The 22,022-nt window shown below is 36.1% G+C and overlaps 1 protein-coding gene across 22 annotated transcripts in view; it reads right to left on the bottom strand.

Moving 5' to 3' along the window:
• ADGRL3 (adhesion G protein-coupled receptor L3) overlaps nt 1-22,022 on the bottom strand; it is an 871,587-nt gene that overhangs the window by 455,473 nt on the left and 394,092 nt on the right. For all 22 annotated transcript variants that reach the window (XM_030818870.1, XM_030818875.1, XM_030818872.1 and 19 more), the window contains one exon: nt 20,617-20,830. In XM_030818870.1, coding sequence (XP_030674730.1) covers nt 20,617-20,830 — 214 coding nt within the window. The remainder of the gene's footprint in view (nt 1-20,616; nt 20,831-22,022) is intronic.

Raw genomic sequence — 22,022 nt, forward strand, 5'->3', positions numbered from 1 at the left:
CTTTTCCTCACGCTCTGAATCCAATTAACAATGAAACCGCCTTTGCAAAGATGATGACAGTGAGAGAAATCTAGCCTGGTTGACTCCATCTTGCTTCTAGCTTCACAGACTGGCTGTTCTGGCTCTTAGAAAAGGGCATGGGCCAGGTTAACCCTAACCACGGGAGGAATTTAGTTTATAGTTTAATTATGAAGCAAGGATGATAATAGTGCCTCCCTAAAACTGATCTCTTCCTTGTTCAGGAGCTGAAACTGCCTCTTTAAAACTGATGAAAAGTCACAAGATTAGGATTATTGCAGAGGTCTGAATTCTGCAAAAATGTAGGCATAGTTTTTATAATTCTTTACTGCTCAGGAGTCAGGTAGCCAGAGGTTACAAGATTTGTGACTTCTTCAATTGTAGGTAATATCACTAGTGTAGAACCTAAGATTTTTTTTTTTTTTTTTGGCGGAATCTCTGTCACCCAGGCTGGAGTGCAGTGGTGCAATCTCGGCTCACTGCAACCTCCGCCTCCCGGGTTCAAACGATTCTTCTGCTTCAGCATCCTGAGTAGCTGGGACTACAGGTGTGCGCCACTACACCCGGCTAATTTTTTTTTGTATTTTAAGTAGAGATGGGGTTTCACCATATTGACCAGGCTGGTCTCGAACTCCTGACCTCGTAATCTGCCCACCTTGGCCTCCCAAAGTGCTGGGATTACAGATGTGAGCCACTGTCCCCGGCCAGATTGGTCTTTTGAGACTTTTTTCAGACTTTTGCATTCTGGCAACCAACTGGTTCCACCCACACTCATGACTCATGACTCCACCAGTTCTGTGAGCACCCAACCAGAGGCAGACTTGATACACTGGGAGTGTTTTCCACACCCCTTTGATTGCATCCCCCACTCATCAGCAGCACCCATTCCCTAGTCCCCTGCCCACCAAACTGTCCTTGGACAACCCTAACCTCTGCGTCTTTGGGGAGACTGATTTGAGTAATAACTCCTCTTCTGCGTGGCAAGACTAGTGTTAATTTAACTCTTTCTTTACTGCAATACCACAGTCTCAGTGAATTGCTTTTGTCTGTGTAGAGGGCAGGAAGAATCTGCCTGGCAATTTCAACACTGTGGTTTTCTCTCAATTCAGTTTCCCTTCTCCATTCATTCCACAACCACCCTAAATCAATCCTCTCATATCTGGACTTGTTATGTTTCCAATTGGTCCTCATACCCACATTATTTTCCCCTTAATTCTATCCTCATTATGCAAGACAGGGACTCTCCTAATGCAAGAATTTATTTTGCTTCCTCACTTAAAACTGCAGTGAGACATCTTCATGATCATTATTACGGACTAAATTGTCCCCTCTCCCTGCCCCCAAATTCATATAATAAAGCCCTAACCTCCAACGTGACTGTATTTGAAGATGGGGCCTTTAAAAAGGTAATTAAGGTTAAATGAGGTCATAAAGATGGGACCCTCGTCTGATGTCCTTATAAGAAGAGAAAGAGACACAAGGGATGTAAGGGCACAGAGAAAAGGCCAAGTAAGGACACAGTGAGGACTTGTCTGTCTACAAGCCAAGGAAAGGCCTTGACAGTACCTTGATCTTGAACTTCTAGACTCCAGAAATATGAGAAAATACATTGCTGTTATTCAAGCCACCCAATCTCTGGTATTTTATTATGGCAGCCTTAGCAAACTAACACAGTCATTAGAAAATTCGATGCTCTTAACATAATAAGCAAGCTATCATTTTGCCTTGACTGTAGATACCTCATCTTTACAGCTCTCTGATTCACACTTTAACTTCAAATGTTCACCAAACTGCGTTAGTTCACTTCAGATCTGTGCAATCCCATACTTCCCCCTTAGCCCATGGTAAAGCCTTAGCCTAGAATGCACTGTGACTCCCTTTTTTTATGTACAGTTTAAGACTGAGCTAAGATTCCAACCTCTCTATGACATTTTCTAGCTCACCTCAGGCTGCATTAGGAGCCCTTCCAGGTGATACTTTAATTACCTGTATCACTCTCATTGCATCTATCATATTTTATGTAAAGTATTTGTCATCTCTCCCATTAAGTCTCCTTGTAATTAGGGACTATTTTAGTCATGTTTAAGTTCCCAGCATTTAGTATGATTCCGGGCTGAGCAGTGTAGGTGGAAGAATATCTTAGATGAAGACTTATTTTCATGGGCATTTTGAGTCTGTTTATGCTGTCAATCCTGGACTTGCTCGGCATCAATTCTCAATACTCATGTCACATACGTAAGCTTTTCATAAAGGTCTATAGAAATACAGAAACCATGGATATGTGTCACCTGCTTAAAAAGTAAAACTTGCACTTTTTTGTATCAAGGTAATATTATTGCCAAAACAACAGCATTTTGGTTTCTCTTATATGTTAAGTTTGAAATCAACGATCTTGAACGATACATAATTTACTTGTATCCCTAGACTATAAGTAGAACCACTTACACATCACAATGTTCACATAGAATATGGAATAATTAATTAGAGTGTATATTCTTGCACTTATTCTGACTTCAGTAGAGTTTGCCAGATGCTTCTACAGAGTACGATCACATTATCTATTTAGTATTATTGTGGACACACATTTGCTGTTGACTTTTCTTATGAAACATCAAGTTCTCTCTGATAAAACAAAATTAACAATCTTCTCCATTCCATGCCTATACACAAAAAGTAAAAAATATTATTTATTCTTTTAAGATCCAAATTCTATGAATATTACTTCTTTATTTTCTGTGGAAGTGAAAGTTATAATGAGACGAATGTAAAGGCTCCCTCAAAACACAGAATAGTTTACTTTTGATTTCCATTTTGCTGCAAGATACTTTCTTTTAATAATCCAAATTTCCTAATTTTTTGTAGACTTTGTGATTATAATATACTTTTTAGTTTTTTTTTTCCCTTTTCTTTTTTCTTTTTTTTTTTTGAGACAGAGTCTCTCACTCCGTCGCCTAGGCTGAAGTGCAATGGCATGATCTCAGCTCACTGCAACCTCTGCCTCCCAGGTTCAAGTGATTCTCATGCCTTAGCCTCCCAAGTAGCTGGGATTACAGGGGTGCGCCACCACACCCAGCTAATTTTTATATTTTTAGTCAAGATGGGATTTCTCCATGTTGCCAGGCTGTTCTCAAACTCTTGACCTCAAGTGATCCACCTACCTCAGCCTCCCAAAGTGCTGGGATTACAGGCATGAGCCACTGTGCCTGGCCACTTTTTAGTTATTTTCTATTCGGACCGAAACATTTGATTACTGCTAAAAACAAGTTTTTTTTTTTTTTTTCTGTTACAAATGAATCATACCATTTACTATGCATTATCTAACAATGTCTCATTTAGTATATGTGTTAAAAAACAAGAAATGTTAGGACTGTAAAAACTGCAGCAATTATTTTTAGAGTAGAACACATGGAATTATTTTACTGCGTTTTAAAGTTCAAACTGAACTAAAGAAAGGGGAAGAAAGGATCATTTGAGTTTCAATATTATTTCAAGACTTTTTTTTGCTAAGTCATATTATACAATGTTAAATATTTAAACAATTTTAACATGCGATTCATTGGTTGTTTCATTCCGAGAGAAAAATATTATGGTATTTCTTTGCATCTTTTATAGGCATTTTATTCCAGAGCAATAATACCAGCAACTAAACAATTTCAAAAAAATTTTAAAAGTTATAGTTAGTACTAAGCATGGCTCATGCTTCTATATCATTTTCTTTTAATTATCTAGACCTCAACAACCTAGAGTGGAGGGCAGACACTGACATAATGAAGGCATCCAGGTCTCAACTCAAAATCAGAAGCACAGCCACATGGTTCTAGTCTTACAGAGGAATGTATTTATAAACAAAGGAGAACTCTGATCCCATTTTCACTTTGTGGCCTTTTAACCTAGAACAGCCCAGGGCTTCAGTATTCGTTTCCCAGACCAGTGATGATAAGACAGGGAAAAGACCTTAGGTGCAAAAGTTATGACAAAACTAAAATTAGAATTCAAATTTAATTAGTGCCAAATGTCTCTCTCATGCAGGATCTCCAATCAGATCATAGGGCATCCAGCACTCTAAATGCCCCAAGATGAACACTGAGGTACTGATTTTTTTTCTTTCAGAATTGAAGGACCACCGTACGGGAACAGTGTTTGTCTCCTTTGATTGGCTCGGTTTTTGTGGATGCATATGGTGCTGCTGCAGGAACCTCAAAGATTCTGAGATTTGGAATCTCTGTGACCGGGGTGAATGGTGCCATTAAACTGAATCCCAGATGTCAGGGAAAACAAACAAACACACACACACACTAAGAGGAATGGGAGCTGGTAGGTTTAATTTTTCAAAAGCATCTGTTCTTTGTTCATTTTTTCTTACTGAAAATCTTCTAAGTGCTGAGATATAAGTGCTGTATTCCAAAAACTTCGAGCGTACATAAAAGAGCCTAATTAAATACTTGTGGTTCTAGTCTTACAGTGGAATGTGTTTATGAGCAAAGGAGAACTCTGATCCCATTTTCACTTTGTGGCCTTTTAACCTAGAACATGACCAGCTATATAGAAAATGAGTAGCAATATATATTTGGAAAGAGCTCTGAAGTTTTCTAAACTCCTAGGCTGGATTGTTTAAGAGGCATTTCCTTACAAGTGTAACTCTTTGGTAGCAAACTTTATAGTCAAACCCTTCCCTAAGAGTTTGATAGTTTCGATTCCAGAATTTAGCCTGCTAGGTTTAAAAATGTAGTTGGCCATCCACTGTGCTGGTTATTTCATTCAGAGGAAAATGCTGGAGTGTTGGTAATGCCTCTAATCCCTAAAATTCTATTCCTGTTAATTACCAATGTAAATAGTGTGTGGGTGACTGTTACTTATGTGGTCTATCAAAATGTTTTCAACAATATTGACAAAATGAAATGCCACTGTGAGACAATATTCACAAGGATAAACCCCCTTTTCTAAAAATCTATGAATATTATTGCTTGAAATATCTTACTTTAATAGAATAGAGAAAATCTAAGAAATTCAATTATTCAATATCTAGGCCAAAGGAATGATTTGTGGTGATATGATATGCTACATTTCTGATTAATATAGTGACATTTTCATAGCTCAAAATATAGCCCCTTTTAAGTGTGTAGATGAACTCCTGAGTTTACTTTGAGAAACCAATAATATCCCTGCTTATAGTTGTAATCTATTATATAGTATTATACTTGGCATTGTTATTTCTAGTGAAGGATAAACTGTTTTGTGTTTGTTCTGCATAATAATACTGAATTGCCTTTGAAGTAAGGGATGGATAGTTTTGATTGTTTCCCCAGCATCTGTCCCTCAAGCTTTCTGTCAAGAACCTGCATATTGACCTTTGGTGAGCTTCGTTCCTTCATTTTTCAATATGTGCTTCACATGGGATTGAAACCAATCTTAGCTCCAAGGGTGGGCACTGATTGGCTTAAGGCAGGGTTTCTCAATATTGGTAATATAGACATTTGGAGCTTGCTATTTTTTGTTGTTGGGGGCTGTTCTGTACGTTACAGGATATTTTGCAGCATGTTTGGCCTCTTCACAGTACAAACCACTAACATCTTTCCAGTTGTGACAACCAACAATGTCTCTATGCATTACCAAGTATTCCATGGAGGCAAAATTACCCCCAGATGAGAGCCACTGGTTTAAGGCGATCTATGCTTCCCATCCTCTCACCAAGTAATTACTTTAGAGATATGATGTCAAGCTGATCCAATAAGGATAAGTGGGTTTTTCTAGAAAAGTAGGGATAAAGAGGCTTTTCGTTGGACTTACTGAGTCTTAAAACTGCTTTAGTCTTGATCGGGAGAACCTAGGGCTACTGGGGGTTATTACACATTGGAATTTAAGGAAGCAGCCCAACCAGGGTTGGCAGATATAAGACAGAGAAGTCATTTTAGCATGGATCAAGCAACTCAAAGGCCAACTTCATTATTCAGTTACCTGAACCAATGTATTTCTATTTCCTTATTAATCGTTTACTTATTTTACTAGTTATTTTTATTTTTTATCTTAAATTAGTTAGATTTTATCCCACTTAAAAGTGAAATTTCCTTAACACATTTGTGATCTAACAACGTATATTCACAATCAAGCAGAAGGCAGAATACTTGAAAATTTGTTTTAGAAAACATAAATCACTTTAAGACACATAGATGATGGAAATACCTAAGTATAGTGGTTTGAAAGACCTTAAAATGGTAGTGCTTCCACTTATCTGCTAAAGGAAGATACAAACTGATTTTTATTTCTCCATGCACCTCTGAAAATCTTTTCAAAAACAATTATGTTGTCTTCCTTAGCAGAACGGCCACAGCTGAATGCTGCCAGAATAGTCCCTACCACCAATGGCATGAAGTATGATAGAGAAAATTAAAATTGAAATATTTATGAGTGTTAGCATGTAAACAGATGCTTTTGTAATATCATCTAGGTTCTGAAAACTGTAGGAAAAATGATAATTTATTTCCACTCATGGTTATTTGGGCTTCCTGAACACAAAATCGAATACGTGCAAAAACTTGTTCCCAAAATTATGACCAAAGATTATTGTTTTCTGTGAGAATTAATAGTTTGAATTCATTGAGTAGAGCTCATTCATATTTTTAAAATTGTGTTTAATTGACATAAATTGATTAGGAAATGACATATTTTGTTGTTTTTATAATTACTAAAATTAAGATTGTGTTCTATAGGTTTCAAAAACTGGTCGAATGGTAGAATATTAAAGAGTATATATAGTTCTATAAAACAAAAAGATAAAGGAATGGGTGTTCCCTGTGTGATTTGAAAGGAAACAAAGTATCTTTATTGATTTTTGATGCATTTGGTAATAGATAAATTGAAAACTTGTAAATCACAATGACTCAAATTCATAGAGAGATAATTTTAAAGTAAAAACATAACAGCATTCTTATATAGAAATGTAAAGGAAGGAGTGGGGTAGGTAAAAGATACTATCCATACTATAGAAATGAAGCTTGATATTCTGGAATCTTTAAAAGACTGAATGCCCCCAAATAAAAAAAAAAAATGCCCCCAATTTCTAAAACTTTTCTGATTTTGAAGGTTAAACTGCATATGTTGTAAGGATTTTCCCAGAACCGGAATTCTATACAGAGAAGTCATATAAGAAAAGAATTAAATATCAATGGGCAAGTAAAACATTCACAAATGTAAATATACCATGTTTTTTTTAGAACGTGAAGCTAATGTATTGCTAAAGGCATAATAAAGAGAGTTTCTTTTTGAGACAGGAATTCTTTAAACCCTTATATTTTGACATACATAGAAAAATAAACATTATCAAAATCCAGAATGACACCTCTGATTCAATAATAGAGGACCATGTAAAAACGTTGATCTCTAGTCACAGTAATAACCTCCTTGGCACCCTGGTGCTATCCTTGTGGAAAAACAGATTTTTCTATGTTTATAATAAGCCTTCAAAGCAAGTATTCTAAACTGCTCCAAAGCAGCGTGTACCAGGACATGTGGCTTGGATGCCAAACCAAAGCCTATTGCAAAGATTTCAGACCACATGCTCTGAATTTACAGATGGGGCATAAGTATCTGAGGAGTATGGGGGTCTGATTTCTAAACACCTTCCTAAACCTAACATGATTTTGGAGCTCCAGGAGACAACTTTTTCTTAAAAAAAAAAAGTCTGCAGTTGTTGAATATCTCATTTCCAATTCATTTCCTCTTTTTTTTTTTTTTTTTTTTGCAATGGAGCCTCACTCTGCTGCCCAGGCTGGAGTGCAGTGGAGTGATCTCAGCTCACTGCAACCTCCGCCTCCCGGGTTCAAGCAATTCTCCTGCCTCAGCCTCCCGAATAGCTGGGACTACAGACGCATGCCACCACACCCGGCTAATTTTTGTATTTTTAGTAGAGAAGGGGTTTCATCATGTTGGCCAGGATGGTCTTGATCTCCTGACCTCGTGATCTGCCCGCTTTGGCCTCCCAAAGTGCTGGAATTACAGGCATGCGCCACCACGCCTCGCCCATTTCCTCTTTTAAAAAGAAAACTTTCAGTTTAAATCAATTTTTTATCTTGCCAATAAATGAAGGATATACTTTTCTATCAAAATAACAAATATCAGTCATTTTGCTTTCCAAATAAATTAGTTCAGAAAATTTATTTATAAAATTAAACTTGGAGTAAAGGCTGTTGTGACTCAGAAAACAATACCCCAAAACGAAGGCCTCGGAAGTGGCCACAGAAGCAAAAATTTTTCTCTGACCTTCTCCTGTTCTCTTGTCTCAGTCCTATTCACCCTGGAGGCTAGCCATAGAAACCAGAACCCCTTTTCCCCAAGGTTAGCCATAATACCTAAAATCGTTACTCTATCTTTCCCTCCAGTTTTCCTTGGAAAAACTGACCATAAAGAAATTATCTAGGCCAGGCGCAGTGGCTCACGCCTGTAATCCCAGCACTTTGGGAGGCTGAGGCGGGTGGGTCACTTGAGATCAGGAGTTCGAGACCAGCTTGGCCAACAGGGCGAAACCGCATCTCTACTAAAAACACAAAACTTAGCCAGGCGTGGTGGCAGGCACCTGTAATCCCAGCTAATCAAGAGGCTGAGGCAGGAGAATCTCTTGAAACCGGGAGGCGGAGTGAGCCCAGATCGTACCATTGCACTCTAGCCTGGGCGGCAGAATGAGATTTTGTCTCAAAGAACAAAAAGGAATTATCTGACCTACCTTGTTTGACTGTAGATGATAAAACTCCCATTGCAGAGAGGGTCCTGCGTCATACCCAGAAGGAATGAAAGATCTGAGAGGCCAAGAAGAATCTAGACAGATGCACCTTGCTGGGTTTCCCTACTCACTCAGTCTATTACCATTAGGCCACAGCATTTTGTGCAATCATATTTCTACATGGCTGTCCATACTGTGTTGAGCCTAAGTATAAAAATGAACAATTTATCCTGTATCTTTGGGTCTTCATTCTGAAGGCTTCTGTGTATACATTCATAAAATTTGTATGTATTTCATCCAATTCATGTGCCTTTAGTGAGTTGATTTTTTCAGTGAACCTTCAGAGAGCAAAAGGTAAGTTTTCCCTTGACCCCTAAAAGGCATAGGTTCATATCCTTGTATTAATCTCTTTACCGGTTGGAGCATCAGCTCTATCGTCAGTAAAATAAAATAATTATGTCTGCTCTATCGTCCTGACAAAATAAAAAAAAAATTTAAATAAAAAATGGATAAAATATAGTCATTTATTCCTTAATAAATGAAAAAAGTAAGCTTTTTGAAATCTTAAGCCATTAGATAACATTTTTTCATGAAATTAATTTGCATTTTACAAATATATGTCATATATACCTTATATACTTACATCAGAAGTTATGATCTCACTCGTATGTGTGTAAATGTGTTTGTGTGTTCACATGGATGCCAACACCACTGGCATACTATTTTCAAAGGTGCCACTCTAAGGATATTTGAGTTCATGCTGTAACCATCAAAACACATGTTCTTCAATCATTTCTGACAAAAAATTATAGTACAACAGATTAAAGGAATGTAGGGGATGAGATTTATGTTGTAGCTTCTTTTTGTTATTTGTTGCCGATATTATTTTATAATGAATTACAGCTATGAAATATGTACAGTTATGTATCTGATAGCATCTCATGAGAATCATTTTTCCTTCATGTTCACTCACGTGTAACATTTTAGATGTTATGTACTTCACAAATTACATTAAGATCCACTTTTCTGTTAGTTCGCAGGAGGTTCATGTTGCCCTCCAGTATCCATGTGGGCTTATGCTGCTAATATTATTTATGCTTTTCCAATTCTATGCCTTTCCATAAAAAATTATACTACATATGTTTGTTGTTATAGTTGAACATTTTTTTAAATGTCACAGCAAGGAAATGCTAACTTACTATAAACCATTTGAAGGGCTCTATGTTTGCTTTAGAAACAAACTTAGAAAGTAATTCAGGATTGCATCTCCTCAAGGCGAGGATGATCTACTTGAATTACCTAGAAAGGTGAAAAACCTGTATTACGACAAATTTTGCAAAGATTAATTTGTGAGAGAGCAGTATGTTTTGTGTCCCTAATTTCTAAAATACATACAGATAAATAATTCCCACTGTCTGGAAGATTTTAACTGATGAAACTGGCCATAGGTATTTTTATACCAAATTATAATAAAAAGACAGATATTTGTGGTTTGGAGAGAGAAAGAAGATAAAAATGATTGTCTAAGTAGTTAGAAATATGTAGCTATAACATATATGAGAAATACATATGAAATATATATCACCTATAAAGAAAACCTGAAGGCTATACCATATATCCAGGCTTTGGTGGACTTCACGTGTATAGTTGTAAAAGTAAAAAAAAAAAAAAAAAAAAAAAGACCATTACCATGAAACAAATAAAAAAGTCAATGTTACTAAATCAGGGGATCATATTATAATATGATCTTTTAAAAAATGTTTGTATTGGTAAAGAACTGTCATAAATATTTCATATAACATTGATGCACTACATTTGCTAAGTAAATTCAAATCTCCAGGAGAACATTAATATGTAATAGTAAAATATACAGAGTTGTTCAGATGATCATTGGTGAAGGTTTGGGATCAAAGTGGCTCTAAATAATTCAACAACATCAATAAGCCTAAGGAAAAAGGTTCCCTTTAGTTCAATTACCATCTACTCACCTTTTAACCCATAGACAGCTAGTCTCCTCCTTTTGTAACAACTATCTCTCCTTCTTGTGTTTTTATTACTTTTGAAGTATATTTTCTTCTTTTTATATTACAGCATTCCTGTAGACTTATATTCTTTGCCAAGCATTACTTTCTCAATACACGAACGAGTCCAAGAAACAGTTCCAAATGTTTGTTTTCAAAGATTGATAGTACTAATAGTTATGGGCACTAACATTTTTGGAAAGATCTCAAGTCTTTTTAAGCCAGAACACAAACACATATATATTTATATATTGAAATTAGCCCTTATGCATGGAAAAAAAAAACATACTTCACTTTTACCATTTGGAATCATAATTACAAATAGATACGATTTATATATCTTTTTCTACACAAGCGATAAGGTAAATATCTAACTTTACAGAAACCATTATCAATTAATGCATTTTATCATATTAACAAATACTAGGATAACAGTTATTTCCCAACAGTTTTTTGAGACAGGGTATTCCTCTGTCACCCAGGCTGGAGTGCAGTAAGGCAATCACAGCTTCCTTCAGCCTTGAACTTTCAGACTCAAGCAATCCTCCCACTTTACCCTCCCAAGTAGCTGTGGCCACAGGCGTGTGGCACCACATCCAGCTACTTATTTAATGTAATTTTTGGTAGAGACGAGGTCTCACCATGTTGCCCAGGCTAGGGTTGAACTCCTGGGCTCGTGGAGAATAATAAATAAACAATGAGTCCATTAAAGCTTATGATTGGGAGACAGATACAGTATTCGAGGAGGCAAACTTCATAATATGTTTTCAGTGTAAGTTGAGCTCTGGCAGAGAATGAAAAATAAAATCAGAATGCTACACGATAATAAACTTATGTATATAATAAACCAAAGTTACTAGTGTGGCACAAGTAAAAATTCACTTTCGTTTTTATAACTTATTAGCAAAAGGTTTGATTGTGAAGATTGCTCCGTCTAAAGTCTCTATATAAAACATTAGAAATTATACAGCACTCAGTTAGTTATATTCAAGTCTGATTACAAAAGGCTGGCATAATACATTTTCTCATTTACAAGTATTTAAAAGTAACTAAGGTGCAGAGCAAGATGGCAGAATGGAAACATACACTGTTTGTCCCCTTCTGCTGGAACAGCACATTTTAACAACTGTCTGCACACAGAAAAGCTCCATGACAAGAACCAAAAATCAGATGAGCAATCAAAGTACCTGGTTTTAGCTTCATATTGCTAAAAGAGGGCACTGAGGAGAGCAGGAGAGGCAGTCTTGAATCGCCATTGACACCCCTCCCCATTCCCCAGCTGTGGTCATGAGGCACAGAGAGAGTATCTGTGCACTTTGGGGAGGGAGACACAGTGACTGAGAAACTTTACACTGAATTCAGTGCTGCTCTGTCACAGCAGAGAATTAAACCATGCTGGGCTCAGCCAGCACCCACACAAGGGGGGAGCATTTGGACCAGCCCCAGACAGAGGGGAATCACTCATCCCATGGGCCGGAATTTGGGTTTCATGGCAAGCCTCACCACTATGGGCCAAAGTGCTCTGGGGTCCTAGGTAAACTTGAAAGGAAATTTGGGACACGAGGACTGCAATTCCTAGAGCTAGGCTGGGCTTAGAGCCAGTGCACTTGGGTGGCATGTGACTTAGGAAGACACCACCTGGCACAACTCAAGGAGTGCTTGTGCCGTCGCTCCTCTAACCCCAGGCAGTGCAGCTTGTAGCAACAAAAGTGACTCCTTCCTTCTGCTAAAGGAGAGAAGAGTGAAGAAGAAAGAGGACTTTGTCTTGCATCTTGGACACCAGCTCAGCCACAGTAGGATAGGGCGCCAGGCAGAATTGAGGCCCCCATTCCAGGCCATAGCTCCTAGATGACATTTCTCAACACATCCTGGGTCAAAAAGGACCACTGCCTTGAAGTGAAGAGCCCAGTCCTGGAAGGACTTATTACCTGCTGACTAAAGAACGCTTGGGCCCTGAAAAACCACCATTGATACTCAGGGGGTATGCAACGGGCCTTGGGCTCTGAGATGTACTGGCTTCAGAAAAGACCCATCACATTCCCAGCTGTGGTGGCTATGGTGAAATACTTCTTCTGTTTAAGAAAAGCTGAGGGAAAAATAAAGGGGATTTTGTCTTGCACCCCAGCTATCAGCTCAGCCACAGTGGGATAGGGCAGCAATGAGGGCCTTGGAGTCCCCGAGTCAAGGCCTAGGCTCTTAGACAGCATTTCTGGACTTGCTCTGGGCCAGAAGGGAATACACTTCCCTGAAGGGTCAGTTCCAGGCCTGACAACGTTCACCACAAGCTGAGGAAGACGCCTTGGGCTTTAAGTGAACATTGGCTGTGGGCTGGAGAAACCCCATGGACTAGTATTGGTGGAAGCCACAAGAGAGGATACTCAGCCATAGTAAGAGGAGGGAAGAGTGGGAAGGACTTTGTATTGTGGTTTGAGTTCCAGCTTAGCTGCAGAAGAACAGAACAAAAGGTAAATTGGTAAAGCTTTTGACTCCAGTCCTTGGCTCCCAGTCAGCATCTCTGGACACTCCGCAGGGCCTGAGGAACTCACTACCCTGAAGGGAAAGGCCTTGAGCGAGTCCCAGTACCATGCTGGCTTCAGGTCTGACCCAGCACAGTCCCAGTGATGGTGGTCACAGGGGTGCTTCCATCATTACACACCCTGTTCCAAGTGGCTCAGCACAGAGAGAGACACTCAATATGTTTGAGAGTAAGGGAAAAAACAAGTCTCTGCCTGGTAAGTGAGATAACTCTTTCAGGTCTTATCCAAGACCACCAAGGCAGTGCCTCTATGAGCCTGCAAAAGCCACAGCATTATTGGGCTTGGGGCCCAAGTCCCTTCAAGTACCTGGAAGGCCTTCCAAGAAGGACAGGCACAAACAAGCCCAGACTGTAAAGACTACAATAAATATCTACCTCTTTAATTACCAAACACTGAACAACACCTATAAGTATCAACAACATCCAGGAAAACAGGACCTCATCAAATGAACTAAATAAGGCACCAGGGACCAGTCCTGGAGAAACAGAGATATATGACCTTTCAGAAAGAGAATTCAAAATAGCTGTTTTAAGGAAACACAAAGAAATTCAAGATAGCAAAGAGAAGGAATTCTGAGTTATATCAGATAAACTTAATAAGCAGATTGAAATACTTAAAAGGAATCAAGAGGAAATGCTAGACTTGAAAATGCAATTGATATGCTGAGGAATGCTTCAAAGTCTCTTAATAGCAGAATTGATCAAACAGAAGAAAGAATTAGTGAAATAGAAGGCAAGCTATTTGAAAATACACCATCAGAGGAGACAAAAGAAAAAAGAATACAAACCAATAAGCATGCCTAGAAAATAGCCTCAAAAGAACACATCTAAGAGTTACTGTCTTTAAAGAGGAGGGAGAGAAAGAGACAGAGGCAAGGGGGATTCATAGGGATAATATCAGATAACTTTCTAAACCTAGACAAAGATACCAACATTCAAACACAAGAAGGTTATAGAACAGCAGGCAGATATAACTCAAAGAAGACTACTCTGAGGCTTTTAATAATCAAACTTCCAAAGGTCAAGGATAAAGGAGGGATCCTAAAAGCAGCCAGAGGGAAAAAACCAAACTGAAACAAAACAAAAAAAACCCAAATGACATAAAGCTCCAATACATCTGGCAACAGTTTTCAGTGGGAACCTTACAGGCCAGGAGAGAGTGGCATGACATATTTAAAGTGCTGAAAGAAAAAACTTTTACCCTAGGATAGTATATCCAGTGAAAATATCCTTTGAGCATGAAGGAGAAATAAAGGCCTTCCCAGACAAACAAAAGCTGAGTGATTTCATCAAAACCAGACAGGTAATGCTAAACAGAGTTCTTCAATCAGAAATAACCAAGACGTTAATGAGCAATAAGAAATCACCTGAAGGAAAAAACAAAACAAAAGAAGAAGAAACAAACAAACAACAACAACAAAAAAAACCTCCCTGGTAACAGTAGGCCAAAGAAAAACACAGATGAGTATAACACTGTAATTATGATGTATAAGCTTCTCTTGACTTAACTAGAAGGACTAAATGATGAACCAATGAAAAATAATAACTAGAGCCACTTTTCAAGACATAAACAGCACAATAAGACATAAAGAGAAACAACAAAAGGTTAAAAAGTGGGAGGATGAAGTTCAAGTGTAGAGTTTTTATTAGTTTCTTTTTTGTGAGTTTGTTTCTTTACGCAATCAATGTTAAGTTGTCTTCAGTTTTAAATAGTGGGTTATAAGATAGTGTTTGTAAGCCTCATGGTAACCTTATGAAAAACATGCAATGGATACACAGAAAAGAAAAAGCAAGAAATTAAAGCATACAACCAGAGAAAAATCTGGGTTTGACCTTGTAGACTCCTTAAAAGGGATTCCAAATTTCCATGAACCATGCTTTGAGTATGGCTGCAATACAGGGTTAATAGTTCCTGTGGACAAAGGAGACCTAACACAATTCCCTTTAGCTTTTCCCATAAGCCGTAATGAAATATTTGAATCATTTACTAAAATTTTTAATTTTGAACAATGCATATGGTAACATACAATTTCTTTCAAAATTAAATTAATAGCAAGAAATACTTGAAAGTAATTTAGCAGACATTATCAAAATGTACTTTCAGAATTGAAAGAAGCTAAATATTAGAAGAGAAGAAATAAATAAATGCCCTCCATATAGGAAATTTCCCATTTTTCCATATTCTCTACATTTGGGCCTTGGAAAAAGTTATCTTCCTTCTCTCCTTTCTTTTCCTTTATATTTAAAAAGACAGGCACACAGACAGTAATCCTTAAGTAATGTATTATATATTACAGGTTCTATGCCTTTCTTTTTATTACATAGAATGTGGATTCAATGGAAAAGTTCCTAACATGAGGAATTGTTTCTGATCTGTTATAGTTTATAAGAGAAATACGAGACAATATAATAGATCTGTCAAAGAAGTAAAGGAGAATACTTGAATGGAACAACTCGTGTATATAAATGCAGTTACTGCAGAACACTTACTAGGCTACGTATACTCCAGAACCGCCACTGGCATTTCACTTTCTCACACGACTGTAAAAATTCTTAGCATCACCCCGAATGACTTCAGCAGAACGCAAGATCTTTTGTAACCTATAAAATTACTTTCAGTGCTATTGATATAAACTGAACACTAACTTTTCAGAAAGATGGGAAACAATTCTTTCGCTTTTTTTTTTTTTTTTTTGAAGCGGTTTCATTCTGTCACCCAGGCTAAGTGCAGCGTTGGGATCACAGCTCACTGCAGCCTTAACCTGGGCTCAAGGCATCCTCTCACCTCAGCAACCCTGAGCAGCTGGGACCATAGGTGCACCCCACCATGTCAAGCTAACTTTTTATTTTTTGTAGAGATGGGTGTTTCATAAAACATCCAGGCTGGTCTTGAACTCCTGGAATCAAGCAATACTCCTGCCTCAGCCTCCCAAAGGGCTGCGATTACAGGTGTGAGCCACAGCACCCGGCCTTCCCTCTCTCTCTCTTTTCTGCATGTTCCTAATGTGACTATTATATGAACACCCTGAGTCTAAAACAAAACTTAGATCGCTCCTTTAAATAGAAAAAAAATACTCCTACTTTGTACATTTAACATCTATACTTGATAGAAAACTCAAAAGAAATAATTTTTAAATGTCTAGATTCATGATGTTTGATTCTAAGAGGATTCAAAATACAAGCAACATATTTATTTCCATACCTCCAGAAATAACTGCCAATATTTCTTCTATATTGTACCCACTGAAAAGCCCATTAAATTTAACTTGATTTTAAATACTCATTTTTTAGCTTTAAAATAATACATTGAAGATAACCATATAGACAGAAAGTAGATTGGACATTGCACAGGATGGGGAAGGCGATTGGGATGAACAGTAATTGGCATGCAGAATCTTACTGTGGTGACAACAATATTCTAAAACTGATTTATTGCAATGGTTGCAACACTTGCTAAGTTCACTGAAAACATCATTGTACAATTGAAATGAGTGAATTACATAGTACAGACAAATGCTTCAACAAATTTACATTAAAAATAAATCATTACATGAGAGAAGCCAGACAAAAAGTATATAATATATGAAACTTTTTATCAAAATTACAAAGTGGGCAAAACTAATTTAGAGTTTTCGAAATCAGGATAGGGCAATCCTTGTAGGAAGGAATATGGCTGGTGCAGAGCACAAGGGGGCGCTTTCTGAGGTGACATTAATTTTCCGCCTTATCTGTGATAGTTACATGGATGAGCTTGATTTGTGAAAATTTATTGAGGTGTACATGTATGATATATGGAATTTTCTGTAGGCATATCATACATTAATAAAAAGTCCACAGCAGAACAGCAATAAACTTGTGAACCAAGGATGAGCAAAAGATTACTAGAAAAAAGCTATGCCCTTGTGCTCTTTTCTAGTGTTCTTCCACTTACATAGCTAGTATCACTTAGGTCTCTTCTGGTTCCACTAATGCTGCCATCTTTCAAGAAGCAGCTCTAAGGTTTCCTCTCCAGTGAAATGCTCTCTTATATCATTTAGCTGAAAGAGCCTTCTTCCTTTAATCTCTTCAACACATATAAATGAGATAAAAAGTAAAATGTGGAGCAAATGGTATAGTTGAGTTTTCTCATCTGCTAAAAAATACACAGTTTTATGGGGAGAAAACACGACTAACTTATTCATCCATCAAGCCCAAAAGTAACTGTCACGGTAAACTGCACATTGTAAACTTTCAAGTGCTGGTTAACAACTGAAATATTTCCATTAATAGTAAGGAATAACATGAAACCTAAGCTGAATGCCAAATGTAAAATTTCTAAAGTTATCCAGTTGCTAAATTGTCATTTTCATATTTAGATTTCCAAAGTTATGCATAATTTTTTTTAAAAACTCTCTAAAATATATAAAAGTAAAACAAAAAGAAATAGAAAACATTCAAATAATAGAGTTAAGAAAGCTTTTAAGTGGTATAACAAAATTAGAGAGCATATTTATTTATTCATTTATATATCCAAAGTTGGTTTTAGGTAAAATCAACAGGCAGTCTGCCTTCTAGAAGCCTACAATTTGCTTTAGACAAGGCAGCTGTATGATAATACAGGTTTATTAATGTTTAGATGAGATTAAAGAGGGAAGTAGATGATAATAATTGAGTAAAAGTATAAGCTCCTGAGAAGGACAAATAAATCTGTTGTGATGTTTTAATAAGTTCTCTGGTAAGATAATGAAACAGAAGTAAAGCATGGACAATTGGTGGGTGGTGGACAGAATGGCATGAGAGTACACGTGATTGGAGAAAATGCAATCTAGAAAGCAATGAAGAAAGTGGCTTCTCTAGACCATATATCAGATTGCAAAGCTCTACTGAAGAAAAATATGGAAATCAAGAGTTACAGCCTTTCAATCCAACTTCCAAAGTTTTCACACTTAGCTTTAATTTACACATCAGTATGCAGTTTAATTTATGCCTTTGTTCAACGTGTATTCACACATCTGCCTCAATGACATTTCATATCTCTCCTTGCCTGGGACATCTGTCTACTGCATCACTCTGAAGCAAGTTATGGGCTTTTTAAACAAGGCTATACAAGAATACGGTGATAATAATGCTGTTTATACTGAGTAATAATCCTTCATAAGACATGCTTAGAAATGTTTAGACTCTGACACTGTCTCTTTCTAGAAGTTTAAACAAAAGAAAAGGATTAAGATACCTTTTAAAAAAACATGTTTTCCATTATGATTTCAGTTTAAATGCTTTAATCTATTTAAACAGTTTGTACCATTAGTATGATGTCCATATCATAAGTAGTAATTATTAGCACTATTTAACATGCTGTGGTTGGCATAATAGTGTAACTAAGTTCATTATAAAGCAGCTTAAATGGCCATGACCATCGCATCTCTTGGGAGCTTATATAATAAAACCTGATTTCTTTTCTCAGAGAGTCAAAAACATTTACTTTGGACAAGCCTAAATCTAGTACATTTAATAGTTAAAAGGCAAGTGAGAAACTTGCTTCCATGGAGAATTAACCACAGTTATTTCAGCTAACTGACAACTCATATTTGTGAAACCACCAGGAGGGCTTACACAAATGATTTACTAAAGGTGCTTAAAGTGTTTTTACTCTACAGATTTGTCACTTAGTGTACGCATCCCATATAGTTCAGTGGCTCCAAAGGATCTATTATAACTACTTTTTTGAAATAATTACAAGATTAAAGGATTATCTTTGGAGCCGTTAATAATATCAATGAAAGGATTAAAACAATTTCAGTGAAAATAATATAGAGATGAAAGAGCTAATGCTTCTATTACATTTTAAGTGAAAAATGAATCAGAGAAGGGCAGCATTTCCTTCTCAACTCATATTCCAAATGAATTCTACAGAATCTTATGTTTGGTTAACTAAAACAAATAAAAATATCAGTTTAGTCATAGTGCCCACTGCATACTACTCATAGAAAACCACTCTTGAAACACTATTACAATAGCTACACACAATGAAATAATAAGAACTCTTTCAGTCTTAGCATTTAGTATAGTTGGAGGTATATCAAATACGTAACGATGATAGAGACACACAAGAACAACAAGATGCAACCAAACTTTTATCAAATGAAATCCCTAATTTTAATCTTATTTCTTATTAATGCTCACCTTAGCATGAGCCATCATTTTAGTAATAGACAAATAAAAGCCCTCAGATTTGCCCATATTTCATTACCCTTCAAGTACACATCAGTGCTTTAATCATCAAAAACCTGACATATTATAATTGTATTAATAGTTTATATAACAGTAATTTATAAAAATAACATATTGACTATGAATGTATTAATTACACACAAAAATACGTATCAAAATTTTGAATATGAAGAAGACAAAAGGTGAAAAATAAGGAAGGCTCTCTTAAGTGCAAAAGAGAGAATCCTTGAAATCTACTTTTTTGTCTTTAGACTTCAATTTGTTTAGTTGTATCTAAAATATAGTTTTCCCTATATTTAAAAAAGTCCTTAAATAATAGAAGGAAAAGAAATAACTGAATAGCTGTAGGCTTATAGTAAAGGAATGACTTTATCCCTGATTTTTGAGAAAGCATAGTAATAGTGAACAAATATCTAAGAGATATATAATATTTAGCTAACTTATCAAGACATTTTAACATAATTTGAACCTTATGTAATATGCATTCCTACTGACCAGTCTCTTTAGAATCAAAAATATTTTTCTTACCCACTGATATTATATGATACATTAATTTATACGATGTTAATATGGCCATATTTAGATTGCTCAAATATTTAAATTAATTTCATATGCTGAATAGCAAAAGAATACTTTTAAAATTATTTTCCAAGGCCAACTAGTCCTTAATCAATAATCTTACTACATTTTGATTAATGATTATAAAATTACCTATTAATTTTTACGTCTTTTTTTCCCTACATTGTTAGAAAGTTATTGTTAGCAGTAAAATAATTTTTCTGCCATATTTGGAGAAAATCCTATTTTTGCACATTGTGAAAAATACATTTATTCTCTCATGTCGTGAACTCAATTCTAAAGAACACTTTCAAAATAACAGTATGCAATGTCATGCAGACCCTGAAATGTAATAGATAATCCAATAAATTGTAATACTTTCCAAATGCTATTTGCAATTAGCATTTTGGTGATATAGGGAATAGTCAGATATGGAAAAACTATTTCGAAGTATCCTAAAATACATAACACTGTTTATGTTCTTATGTTTAACATGCAACACAGATTGATGTTGAAGGTTTATATTGTGCACAAAGAAAAGACTATTAGAAGTATCATACCTTTGAGACATAATCTTATAGGCATCTGGCAGATAACATCGGATATTCTCCATCTGAGCAGGGTCAGAGTCACAAATTTTGTCATCAGTCCTGCCATAGTTGGCACTTTCTATCATGATGACGTCAGTCCCTGGACAGCGAAGCTCTATGGGATAGCTCTCACAGGATAGCTCTCTGCGGACCACAGCCATCGGAATTGGGGCACGGCTGAAAGCTGCCAAAAGGAAGAGGAAGAAAAGAGATGCCATTGTTACTATATACAAAGGAAAACTACATGTGTTTGCTTTTCCAGTGTTTGGGGTAAATCAATACGAAGATATAAAGCAGTTAAGATTCATAATTTTAATTAAACTAGAATATTTTTCTCTTCAGTAACTTTATAAATATTTTTCTTCTAATCTAACAAAAACAGTTATTTCTTAAAATCTTTATCACACTTTTTTTCTTATAAATGGAAAAAGGCACTGTTGATTTTCTATTAAACTCTTGGCCTGGTGTGCCAGATTAAAACTAGATAGAAATATCATCCAGTTTATACAATCAGATATTCAAATAAACCTTGCAGGTGTTCCTTTCTTCTCTCTTTTTAATAACAAAATCATCATTGAAAAATTGCACTATTGCTGACAAATACACTTATTTAAGTAACCTATTTCAATTTTACAACGTACATCCATTGTTTTAGGCAATACTTTATGAGCTCACTGTAGAACTAATGCTTGCTATTTATTTAAGAAAATGGAGATTCGATTGGAGGAAAAGTTGTATTTTCATTTAGCTCCTCCCCATACTCTTCCCCAATGTCAACAGGTAATTAATTACCCATGTGGAGACCTCCCAATTAGAATTTTCTCCACAGAAACAGACATGTGTGTGTTCTCCTGCTCCTCTTTTCATTTTACTCTGAAAATTTTACTCAAGTAGTATCACACTATACATATTGTTTGATATTTTGTATTATTTTATTTATAAATGTAATGATATATGATGGAAATCTCTCCATATCTGAATATCGTTTCCTTCATTTTTAATGGCTACATCGCATAAATATATAAATTATTTAACTGGTCCTATGTTCATGGACATTTTGAAAGGTCTTGGTGTTTTTGTGTCAAAATACTGCAAGGAAGCCTAAACCTATCTGCACACCTTGGCTGTAATATATTTGAGAAAACCTAATTATCCAAATATATTTTAAGGTACATTTCTAAAAAATGAAATTGATGAATCAAGAGGGCAATACATTTCAAATTTGGCAAATATCAATAGATTTCAAATAAACTTGAAAATGTATACTTTCTACCAATAATACTTTCTTTTTCAAAACTAAATATTATCAATTCCTTTAAGCTTTGTCAATTTGATAAAGAATGGTATAATATCTTTAACTTGTACTACTTTACTTG

This window comes from Nomascus leucogenys, chromosome 9, assembly GCF_006542625.1.
Source record: "Nomascus leucogenys isolate Asia chromosome 9, Asia_NLE_v1, whole genome shotgun sequence".
NCBI classification, from domain to species: Eukaryota; Metazoa; Chordata; class Mammalia; order Primates; family Hylobatidae; genus Nomascus; species Nomascus leucogenys.